Source organism: Mercenaria mercenaria, chromosome 11 (assembly GCF_021730395.1).
Source record: "Mercenaria mercenaria strain notata chromosome 11, MADL_Memer_1, whole genome shotgun sequence".
Taxonomy (NCBI): domain Eukaryota; kingdom Metazoa; phylum Mollusca; class Bivalvia; order Venerida; family Veneridae; genus Mercenaria; species Mercenaria mercenaria.
The window spans coordinates 64,827,360-64,839,122 of NC_069371.1; the positions used below are offsets into that span (position 1 = coordinate 64,827,360).

General features: G+C 36.2%; 1 protein-coding gene across 1 annotated transcript; it reads left to right on the plus strand.

Annotated features, from left to right (window-relative positions):
- The first annotated feature begins 1,155 nt into the window (after positions 1-1,155).
- LOC123532714 (uncharacterized) lies at positions 1,156-11,640 on the plus strand. Its single transcript, XM_045314266.2, has 3 exons — positions 1,156-1,463; positions 2,346-2,414; positions 11,178-11,640. The coding sequence occupies exons 1-3, from the start codon at positions 1,251-1,253 to the stop codon at positions 11,220-11,222; spliced, it is 327 nt and encodes a 108-aa protein (XP_045170201.1). The 5' UTR covers positions 1,156-1,250; the 3' UTR covers positions 11,223-11,640.
- Positions 11,641-11,763: the final 123 nt, after the last annotated feature.

Genomic DNA, 11,763 nt, shown 5'->3' on the forward strand with positions numbered 1-11,763 from the left:
TAAGTTTGACTGGGAGAGCGTTCCATAGTCAAGCAAGAGATCTTAAGCTCCTGTTCAGTCTGTTAGTTTCCATCATGCCTTTAATATTGGATGGAAAATGACCGAGTAGAGCCGTGCATGTGCGGATCAGGGGTGTGTGGATCAGGGGTGTGTGGTGACACGCGATATAGGTTGAAGGTGCGTGGCGGCTTTTGCATTTTATAAGCATGTCATAATTCAGTCTGCTATTATAGGTTTGTTTGATTGCGGTGTTTACTTCCAAGTTATTTAGATAACATTTAGCCTGCTAAATTTCTAAAATGGACTTATCCATCATTCAATCTGGACAGTACCACTTATTATTTATAGGGGTGTTCACTGAAAATTTACTGACTGAATAGCGAACAGTGCAGACCATGATCAGACTGCACGGATGTGCAGGCTGATGGTTTTCTGCACTGGTCGCAAAGGTAGAATCACTTGTCGCCAGCAGGCTAAAGGTTTAAGTTTTATTTTAAAATGACCTGCACCAATTTTGCTTCTAGAAATTTCCAAAATTGTGACTTATTTTCAAGAAGTACAATGGTGTCCAAACTCCTCTGTCAATGATTATACAAGGCTTTCATTCTTTTCTACATAAAAAGAGACACTTATGAAAAATAATATATGTGCATATTTGCGAGCTTATCTTTTTTAAAGATTTGCAATTTAACCCTTATCATGCTGGACAAGATTGATTCTGCCTTTGCGACCAGTGAAGACCATGATCAGCCTGCACATCTGTGCAGTCTGATCATGATCTGCACTGTTCGCCATTCAGTCAGTATCTTTTGGGTAAGCACCCCTTTCAATAGTTAATGGTTCTGTCCAAATTGAAAGATGGACAAGTTCATTATAGAAATTTAGCAAGGTAAGGGCTAAACACATTGCCGACAGATTCAACGATCCAAGGTGAAAGATGCACTGAAATTATGCATGAAGTCGTATATACGATGATTGATTGATCGAGTATGGTACTCATAATAACATTTTAATTAATTCATGTGCCATGATGTGGATCACAGATTTTAAATATGTTCTCCTCGCTACAGAACATATGCTTTCTGACATAGGTGCATGTTGTTGCTGGTATTGACACAGTTGCTATAGAAGCGTGTATTCATTAACTCAGTTATATACAACATATCTGTATTTCAGTCTGCACTAGGGAGTGGAAATTCGAGCTGATCCGATCAAAGTTGTGGGCTGTATTTTTGTTGTTTAAGTTAATCATGGGTGAATGGCAGACTGGTCTGTGTGGCTGTTTCGAAAATTGTACGATTTGTATCATAACATACTTTGTGCCATGTTTAACCGCCGGGCAAACTGCCGAGAAAGTTGGAGAGTCGTGCTGTCTGTACGGATTCCTTTCGATACTTGGACCCATTGGAATCTGGTCCCGAGCTAAGATCAGGGGGAAGGTCAGAGAACAACTGGGAATAGATGTAAGTAGATTTTGTTTCGATAACGTAAGAAGAAAAGAAATAAAAGTACTTATTTTTTATTGAGACCGACTGACTTGACACTGTAATGCATTGTTTCTTGGCCGGCATCTTAAATCTTGCCGCTACAATAGGATAAGTTTTTGAACGGTATCTAAAATCTTGCCGCTGCAATGCTTTGTTTCTTGGACGGCATCTAAATGCTTGACGCTGCAATGGTATAGGTTTTTGAACGGCTTCTAAAATCTTGCCGCTACAATGGAATAGGTTTTTGAACGGCTTCTAAAATATTGACGCTACAATGGTAAAGGTTTTTGAACGGCATCTAAAATTTTGCTACTGCAATGCATCGTTTCTTGAACGGCATCTAAAATCTTGCCACTGCAGTGGTATAGGTTTTTGAACGGCATCTAAAATCTTTACGCTACAATGATATAGGTTTTCGAACGGCATCTGTAATTTCGCCGCTACAATGGTATAGGCTTTTGAACGGCATCTAAAATCTTGTCGCTACAATGGCATAGATTTTTGAACGGCATCTGAAATCTTGCCTCTACAATGGTACAAGTTTTCGAACGCCATTTATAATTTTGCCGCTACAATGTATGATGATAATATATAGTTTATTGAACAGCATCTAAAACCTTGAAAATTTCTTAATACGAATAATCATTCCATAATTGAAACATCTGAATGCTTTTCTATGCAATATCTTAAAAAGAAAGATTGAAAACTTTGGGAATGATCTCGGCTTGATTAATTCTGTTTCCGAGCAGTGTTAAAGGTCACCACCCTAAATAATCACGCAAAGCAATTTTATTGTCTTACCTCGTCTCTTCAAAATTATATATACAATTTGTATAACGATATACATTATATTTCCAGGGATCATTCGGTATGGATTGTGTCCTTCATTGGTTCTGTGGTTTATGCGCCCTAACACAGGAAGCACGTGTAAGTATACATTTTATCTATAGTCTACTCTAAAAACCACCCCGTGACTCCAACCTGTCTTCATTTCCACCTCCCTTGCTCACTACGGAGATTTACTCACATCTTAGCTTTAGTCTACTCTTAACTTTCTTCACTCCCGCCCGTCTTGCTTACTGCGGAGATCGTTTTCTCACATCTTATTTATACGCTTCTCCAACCTTTCTTCACTCCCGTCCGTCTTGCTCACTACGGAGATTTTCTCACATCTTATTTATACGCTACTCCAACCTTTCTTCACTCCCGTCCGTCTTGCTCACTACGGAGATTTTCTCACATCTTATTATTCGCTACTCCAACCTTTCTTCACTCCCGTCCGTCTTGCTCACTACGGAGATTTTCTCACATCTTATTAATACGCTACTCCAACCTTTCTTCACTCCCGTCCGTCTTGCTCACTACGGAGATTTTCTCACATCTTAATTATAGTCTACTCAAACCTGTCTTCATTTCCACCTGCCTTGCTCACTACGGATATTTTCTCGCATCTTAGCCATATGCAAACAGACACTTAATAGAAAAATGGCGCGAGTTTTCCTCACATCTTATTTATAGGCTGCTCCAACCTTTCTTTACTTCCGCCCGTCTTGATCACTACGGAGGTTTTTTCACATTTTATCTATAAGCTACTCCAACCTTTTTCACTTCCGCCCGTCTTGCTCGCTACGGAGATCTTTTCACATCTTATCTATAGTCTACTCCAACCTTTCTTTACTTCTGCCCGTCTTGGTCTCTACGGAGATATTCTCACGTCTTATCTATAGTCTACTCCAACCTTTCTTTACTTCTGCCCGTCTTGGTCTCTACGGAGATATTCTCACATCTTATCTATAGTCTGCTCCAACCTTTCTTCACTTCCGTCCGTCTTGGCCTCTACGGAGATCTTCTCACATCTTATCTATAGTCTACTCCAACCTTTCTTTACTTCTGCCCGTCTTGCTCGCTACGGAGATATTCTCACATCCAGCTCAAGCGGCTATGTTAAAATCGACCCTACCCCTTCCATTTAGCGAGATAAAAGAACAAAATGCAGGGTTTTAAAGGAGGTTCATTTATAGTCCAGATATGTATCTTTTTATTTCCTCTTATATAAACACTTGTTGTTTCTTTCATTCAACAGCATTATAAATTTGTGGTCCAATCAAATATATTTCAAAAAGAAAATAAAAAAACAACAACATTATGTTGCCCCCTTATATGTTCTCTAAATGACCGGTGCCCTTCAAATACGTATGTAGTGACCTTGTGTCTGGATTTACTCTTTGAACCTACACAAGTCAGGTTAAATATGAATGTATACATGTAAATTATATATTACATCGGGCTTTGACCACAAAGCTTTGAACTTCCTAAAACGAAGCGGTTTTTCTTGGCATTGGGTATTTATTTCATTTTTTTAGTAAATGATATATTAACATATCAGCTTAAAGTAATTAGATGTAAGTTAGAAGTATACCAAAGTTAGGCAATTTCCTGAGATATGAATAGTTGCTGGAAAATCGGACTACAACATGTATAAGACGTCGCGTCAAGATAATGTAAGATCGCTTTAAAATCATTTAAAATCCTCCAAGATAATGCAAGTTTGCTTCAAGATAATATGTGATTGCTTCAAGATAATGTAAAATTGCTTCAAGATAATATATGATTGCTTCAAGATAATGTAAGATTTCTCGAAGATAATATAAAATTGCTTCAAGATAATATATGATTGCTTCAAGATAAGGTTAAATTTCTTCAAGATAATAAAAGAGTATATATCCAAAACAAACAGTCGGATATCATATGTGAGAGATGATCAGATATTTGCCATAAGAGGAAAAGCATACGAAAATGTGTTAACATAACTATCGCTTTTTTTTGCGGTCACAGATGTGGCATTCCATTGAATGTAGGACGTTTTGGCCCGTACGTTTTGGCCTAGGATCTTTCGGCCTAGGATGTTTTGGCCAGGCATTTTGGGGGGATAGGCCGTTTTGGCCAAAAATAAATTGTGGTTATATACATATCATGCAAAATATGGTTCGGAGATTATTTCAAAGATTGTTATAGTATAAGTGGTATTTTATTTTTAATTGTTATAATCTTTTTATATATATACATAATTATATATCTTCTTCTAAATACTACACTCCCTCATAATAATGAAGATTATGTGTATACATTGTATATGTGTGTGTGTGTGTGTGTGTGTGTGTGTATGTGGAAATATTTGCCATTTACAACAAACGAAGAGTTATCAAAATAAATTTTATTCACAACTATTTTTCTTAAAATATGATCAATTATACTATACATGTAACATAATTATGATAACATATTACTATCCAGATCATATTTTGCATATTATGGAAATAATTTTTTTTTTTGGCCAAAACATCCTACCTCAAAAATTTTCTTGGCCAAAACATCCTAGGCCAAAAGATCCTAGGCCAAAACGTCCGGGCCAAAACGTCCGTCCTCCCATTCCATTGGAACATAATTATTTGACGCATTAAAATATCTTTAACGGAGAATAAAACTGAATCCTTTAAAACGTTGCGGGATTATTAGTAGATTTTATTTTATGTTTAATATATATGTTCAACAATATTTGAACAAACAAGTACATCAAGTCTATGACGGGACATGATGGCGGTGTGTGATTTTGGGTGTTATGTGTATTTATGCTTAATAATGAGCGTTTGGGGTTCTTTCAAAACAACTGTCAAATTTTATTTACTTTATTTAACAAAGTTTTAGTGTGAGGTCTCTTGTTCACTGGTTCAGGTTTTGCGGTGTGGTTTCGCTTTATCTTTCGATTAACCGCTCATCGAAGACCTGTCAGACAGGCGCTCATTGGAATTATCTTTGGTAGTGTTTTTTCTAAACGCGGGGTGTATGGGTTGTTTGTTCTCAATCTGTAATGCCTTATGATATAATTGACAAAAGTACTTTGTTTAATACCTTGTGTTCTCTAAAAAATTGTGTAAGTATGTATTGTGTTGATAACAGTCTCTTCTAACGCTGTTGAGATAATGGCTTAAGTAGATATATCAATAAGTGGTATTTGGTGTTATGTACTGTTTGTAGACGAGACTTAAATAAACAGTATGTACCTACAAAATATTTCAAATATTTATCACTTCTTTATGTGTGTGCTTGACGTTAAAGTAAGCATCAAAGAACTTTAATTTTCAGTTAATGGACGCCTCTGAAACTTAATTTATAAACGGACTCGGACAATATCAGAGATGTTCTAAAATTGACTGTTAGTGTATTATTGAAATTTGTAAGTTTGCTCAGTTGCAAAACGACCCCAATTAAACAAAATGTCTCTCTGTCTGATATACTTGGTATTGACTCGGATGTATCGCGACGACCGACATCTTAGCGGAAAGATGTAGGATAATCCAAATGCTGGCATCATTTTTCTTCCATGAGAATCAATCGCGCCACTAGGGTCGTCATAATAAACCCATGTTGTTTATCTGTCGTTCTGTGCGAATTTATCGGCTGAAAAACAATCTAAAACCCGTACTCATCGATTCAAATGTTCACTGGAGCATATTTTGCCGATAATCCCCCTAATCCCAGTCGGTCATATTACAGTATTGATTGATATTTGTAAATAAGAAGAAAATTTTAGCCTTTTATGCTGGCGCTATTCATGAGGTATTCACAATATTGAATTGAAATATTGGCAAGGGTGGCAATACAACCATGTCATTTATCGCCAAGTTAGCGTTTTACAATTTAATACATTTTATTTAACAAATAATGAATGCCTTCGTGTGGTTTATCGTCTAATTTACCACAGTTCGGAGTTCAGATGCGTAGGAATTGAACCTCAAGAGCGTTAGCCCGAGTGGTTAAATAGTAAATACTGAAGCATCTGAACGATGAATCCTGGTAAGTTGAACGAATTATATGGATCTAATTCATAAGTTACGCGTTCATTGCATTGCATATATGATTAGATATGCCAAATGTGTGTGTATAGGTGGCTGAACTATTTTACCTTTAAAGGTAATTGTCGCGTGCTTTCAATTCATGGGTATCTGCCAGTATTCGCATCAGCATACACGCATTTACTGCTCATCTACATCATAGTTTTTTATTTCTACACACGAAATGAGCATAGAATATACTCCCACCCACGGCTTAACTATTATTAAGTGTAAATATTATGTCGTGCAACGCGAAAACAAGATAAGCGTATACATCTATTAAGGTTTTCCTTCGGAAGCTGTCGTCTGCCAATGAACACGGTGGCGATACCCTGGGTATGCAGGGGTGCAAAATGGCGGCGGAATCTCTCGATTCAGGTAACATTTTTCATTATAACTGTCTTAATACTTAACCAATTTTAACGAAATAAGGACGAGTGCCCGCTCATAAGAATATTACACCCTCGGCTATAAAGCTTGGGCTTCTGAATTTCGTAGTTTTTGTGAAAACTGCAACGGCGTATTCTGACGGAAAAAATGCAACTGCTATGTAGGGGGGCATTTTTATGAAAATGACTAAACCAACTACCCCCGTGTGTTTCGAAAAACGGCTTGTAGGGCTGAACTGGGCTTGACATGTTCCAAAGCTGTTGTAGAACTTTAGCAAGTGAAATCGCCAGTTTTCAACAATTCCGGGTGATTGAAAGGAAATGCTATGTGGGGGAGGTGTTTTCATTATGTTATGTGGGGGTGCTTTTGACATGTGGGGGTGACTCAAGTTATGTCCGTCCGTTCGTCTTTGCATGTTTGTTCTCATACGCCGTTAGCACTAGAAACTTCAAACTTGATCACGATACTGCTATGGCCTTTGGAGAGTGCATTTTCATACGACACCTAGATATAAAGCTATAGGTGTCATAAGGGGCCTGGATCTATTATATTAAATTTGGCCATAACTTGTTCTAAATTAGTACTTGACCAATTTGGCTTATAATCAAATAACAACTTTGTTGACAAGATGTTCAATTATATTCTTTAATATTTGACCTTTACTTTTATTTGACTTTTCACCTTTACTTTTAAAAGTCGGAACATAGTCATTTTGCAACAAAAAGGCGGCGTATAGATACGCGATAGTATCATTTGACAAATTCTAGTGATTTATTGTAGTATTCCTTTAAACACATAGTGGCAGCGGACGAAAACACATATTACTTTTAGGCAGGTCAATACAACTACAAAATTACCAATAGTAAGTCATTTATTGTAATGTTACATACTCAATACTTTAATATTAAAAAGTTGTAATCACTTCACATTTTCAAATGAATGCAATTCTGTTTCAGTATAGCTATTATGCGACAAAGATTGTCTTTATTTAATGAAGAAAAAGTTTCACGAGCTCGTTTACCACCGGTGCAAATGTCATGTGCGAATAGTACAATTTAATTTGAAATACAAATGCTGTTTCAGTAAGACTAACCCCGACGTATATTACTAAAACACATTATATCTCCGTTGCCGCTGTTGGATTTTTTTTGCGAATTTTGCGACTGGGGTTTTTATCAGTTGATCAGCTGCATCTCCACAACCAGGAACAGCGATGGTAACTTTCATAAAAACTCTTTTAAAGAAATTGGAAAAAAAATATTAAAGGTGGCATTAGAAGTTGTATTGTACCGAAATATAGTCATGACAGTTGAAACTTAAAATATTCTATGGTTCAAAGTGGTAAAGCAGTTGTCTAAATAACGATTTTAAACATTTTCGATATCACTATCCTTATTTTAAAAAGAAACTGCGCGTAAAGCATAAAATTATTGTATAGAACCTTTCAGTTCTTTTTTTTAAATTGCAAGAACCGCGTTGGCCCGAATACATTTACTGCTAGTACATAGGGAAGTAATTGGCCGTTCGAACAATATTTTAAAGGGTCAAACTCTTTCACATACATAGGCTAAATTCCAAATATACAACAATTCAGTTTGAAATATCATGATACGATTTTGACTTTCACTATATATTTCTACTAACACATTCTTCTTCATTTTTTTTCAAAGTTAAAACAGTTAATCAGAAAGTTAGATAAGGAAACATTACTGCCACGGCACTCGTGAGCACCGAAAACAAAATAAAATATTTGGTGGGGCATGGAGTACGCTAACTGGCTATAAGTATACGAGAAAACTAAGAAAAACAAGATGTGTTTTTGAAGCACAATGCCCCCGTTGAAATATGAAGCTGGAAAAAGAGCTATGTGCTTGACGTGTAAATATGTCAGAACGAAGACCAAGGTCAAATGTTTATTTACCAATGTAATGGGCATGTACAATGAATGGGATGTGTGAATATGGAGGGATTTCATAAAGAAATGAAAAAGTAATGGTAAAACTTAAGAAATTTGCTAAGTGTTTGGCCTCGAAAAAGTTATCTTGAATGCCGAGTTCATAGAAGCATGTATGAGTTTCAATATATATATATATATATATAAAGAAATGAATCATTCATTAGCATTAATTTGATAAATAGGAAAATTGCCAAGTGTCTTGCCATGAAAAGGTTATCTTGAAGGTCATGGTAGCATGTCTATATATCAATGTAAAGGTAATATGACAAAGAGTAAAGTATGTGAGTTTCAAAGACATCAATTAAGAAACAAATTATTTATTTGATATGTTTGGAGAGAGAGAGAGAGAGAGAGAGAGAGAGAGAGAGAGAGAGAGCAACAAAGATACTGCCCCCGATTTCACGGATATGGCGATAAAAACACAGGGAATATTATCAAAATACAAGTACGAATCTGAATTGACGGAGCTGACAGTCTGTTCCAGAGATATGTACCCAAATGTGTCTGTAGAAGGCATTTATATGTGTACGTCACATCCACCTTCAAAATGAAACATTCTTGAAAAGGTTTTTTCCACTGAGATAATTTCTAGCCATATTATATATACTTTATATATCAAATGATCATATCACTGCGTGCCTCTAGCAGCCTAGCAACCAGTTAAGTCACCCCCACATGTCAAAAGCACCCCCACATAACATAATGAAAACACCTCCCCCACATAGCATTTCCTTTCAATCGCCCGGAATTGTTGAAAACTGTCGATTTCACTTGCTAAAGTTCTACAACAGCTTTGGAACATGTCAAGCCCGGTTCCGCCCTACAAGCCGTTTTTCGAAACACACAGGGATAGTTGGTTTAATCATTTTCATAAAAATGCCCCCCTACATAGCAGTTGCATTTTTTCCGTCAGAATACGCCGTTGCACTTTTCACAAAAACTACGAAACTCAGGAGCCCAAGCTTTATAGCCGAGGGTGTAGTATTCTTATGAGCGGGCACTCATCCTTATTTCGTTAAAATTGGTTAAGTATTAAGACAGTAATAATGAAAAATGTTACCTGAATCGAGAGATTCCGCCGCCATTTTGCACCCCTGCATACCCAGGGTATCGCCACCGTGATGAAGCTATATCATGTTGTTCATTTTCAGTAGTTCAATATCTATGAAGCTAAACGAAGCTTGAAAATAATGTCGAAAAAATAATTTCTGCAATATGTCGTAAAATCATGAACGCTTGAATGTTGTTCTTTCCGCTTTGACGATTCAATTGTAATACGATGCAAGAATGAAAAACAAGGTCAAGGACTCGTTGGGAGTTGTTGTCATGCTGCTTAAGGAAGAGGGCCACATCCCTGAAACTGAGAAATGCTTGCATAGTTGTGACATGACGTCATGCATGCTTTCACAACAAACCTCTACTGAAAACAGACCAACTCACACGAATAAACGTCAGTGGTCTTTCCTACGTCATATAAGCTTAACTTGTGTTAGTTGCGTGGACGTGGATTCCGTTGCATACCTCTTGTTTCGTCAACTTAAAAAATGGTCCAGTGGCAGGCGGCAATTGGAACAAATAGTTATCAAGTTTAACCACATATTTGTAAAAAAGAGGACAAGAGGATGGACTTCTTATTCATATTACATCAAAAATAAAACAAAAGATTGAGCCACGCTATCTTACAATTCCTAACTGAACAAAAAAAAAACATTCAAAGGTTAGTGGACTGTGAAGACAGTCGGTAAATTACGTGTTCTGCGCATGCGTATGCGATGTTTTTACGGAAAACCATATATTTGCGCATGCGCGTTGAGCTTTATTCACAAATTGCCTATCAAGTGTACGTAATCTGATAAATTAATCTCAAGTGTCATAATGCGCACAGTGCCTTAAATTCGAGACTCTTTAACACAGAAAATTGTGTGAGACGTTTGTGTTTTCCAGACATATATGCGACCTTTACACATATACTTTCTATAAATAAACGTACGATAAATTAAATAACTATAATCATTTACCAAAAAGACAACTTGCAAAAAAAACTGCATGAATAACATTTCACTTTCGTAAATAATTTTAATGTATTCATAAAAATGTCAGTAAGCTGGTGGGGGGGTGCAAATTACTGTAAAGTAACTTTCAGGCAGAAGAAACGGGTTCCTTGTTTGACACGCATCCCCGCTGTGAACTTTAAATTACAACTACTTTAAAAATATAAAACTGAATCTCGGTTTCTCTATTTCTAAGGGATCGAGCGTTGTACGTCAAGAAAACCGATAGGACGTGAAAACGTCTTCAGGATAGGCGGAAATTTGAGATGAGCGTGTTTGAGATGTAAAATTTCAACTGTATTTAGTCCATTGCCAAACTTGACAAACCAATTTCTTTATATTTAGCAAAATATTTATATGTGACTTTTCCTATACATGTTTTATTTTTTTTATTTTTTAGGCAATGGAGGGAGGCGGACAAGCTCAATCCATGGCGAGGGAATAAAAACAAGATTGACCATCCTTCACGTGACCTAGGCTCATTTTGCAATCAACTGAAAAGGATTTGGCGGTTTTCTTTCTACATTGAACTTTATACACTGAAAACATATTTCCGAAAAAATTGTGAATCTAATAATGCTGTGATCTCTTTTTATTTTGTATGATGTTTATATTTTGTAAATTTTCGTACAGTTTTCAGTATACTCGTTCCATATTAACTGTGACAGAACTGTTTGTTTGATGTCCATGTAACGTCATGTTGTGGCTAACAATTGCCTTTAAGCATATTTTTTTTAAATTTTAAGAGAAATCCAACTTAAAAATAATATGAGTATGGTTTAGGTTACTAAACACGTTAATATACGTATTTTATCTGTTTATTATATTTCTATAATTTTTGAATAAAGTTTGTATAAAATGCTTATACTTTTGTCAATGATATATTTCCAGAATTTCAGCCAAGTTGCAGCAAGTTTTTGCAAATTGTATCGTTACACAATATAGGTTTGTTGTCGTCATAACTTTCGGGACACCCTGTACATGTA

What these genes read in the sequence shown, in the direction of transcription:
- LOC123532714 (XM_045314266.2), top strand. Translation starts at nt 1,251, where the DNA reads ATGGGTGAATGGCAGACTGGTCTGTGTGGCTGTTTCGAAAATTGTACG. An exon ending in GAGAACAACTGGGAATAGAT is followed by an intron (nt 1,464 to 2,345) that starts GTAAGTAGATTT and finishes TTATATTTCCAG; the next exon opens with GGATCATTCGGTATGGATTG. An exon ending in CCCTAACACAGGAAGCACGT is followed by an intron (nt 2,415 to 11,177) that starts GTAAGTATACAT and finishes TTTATTTTTTAG; the next exon opens with GCAATGGAGGGAGGCGGACA.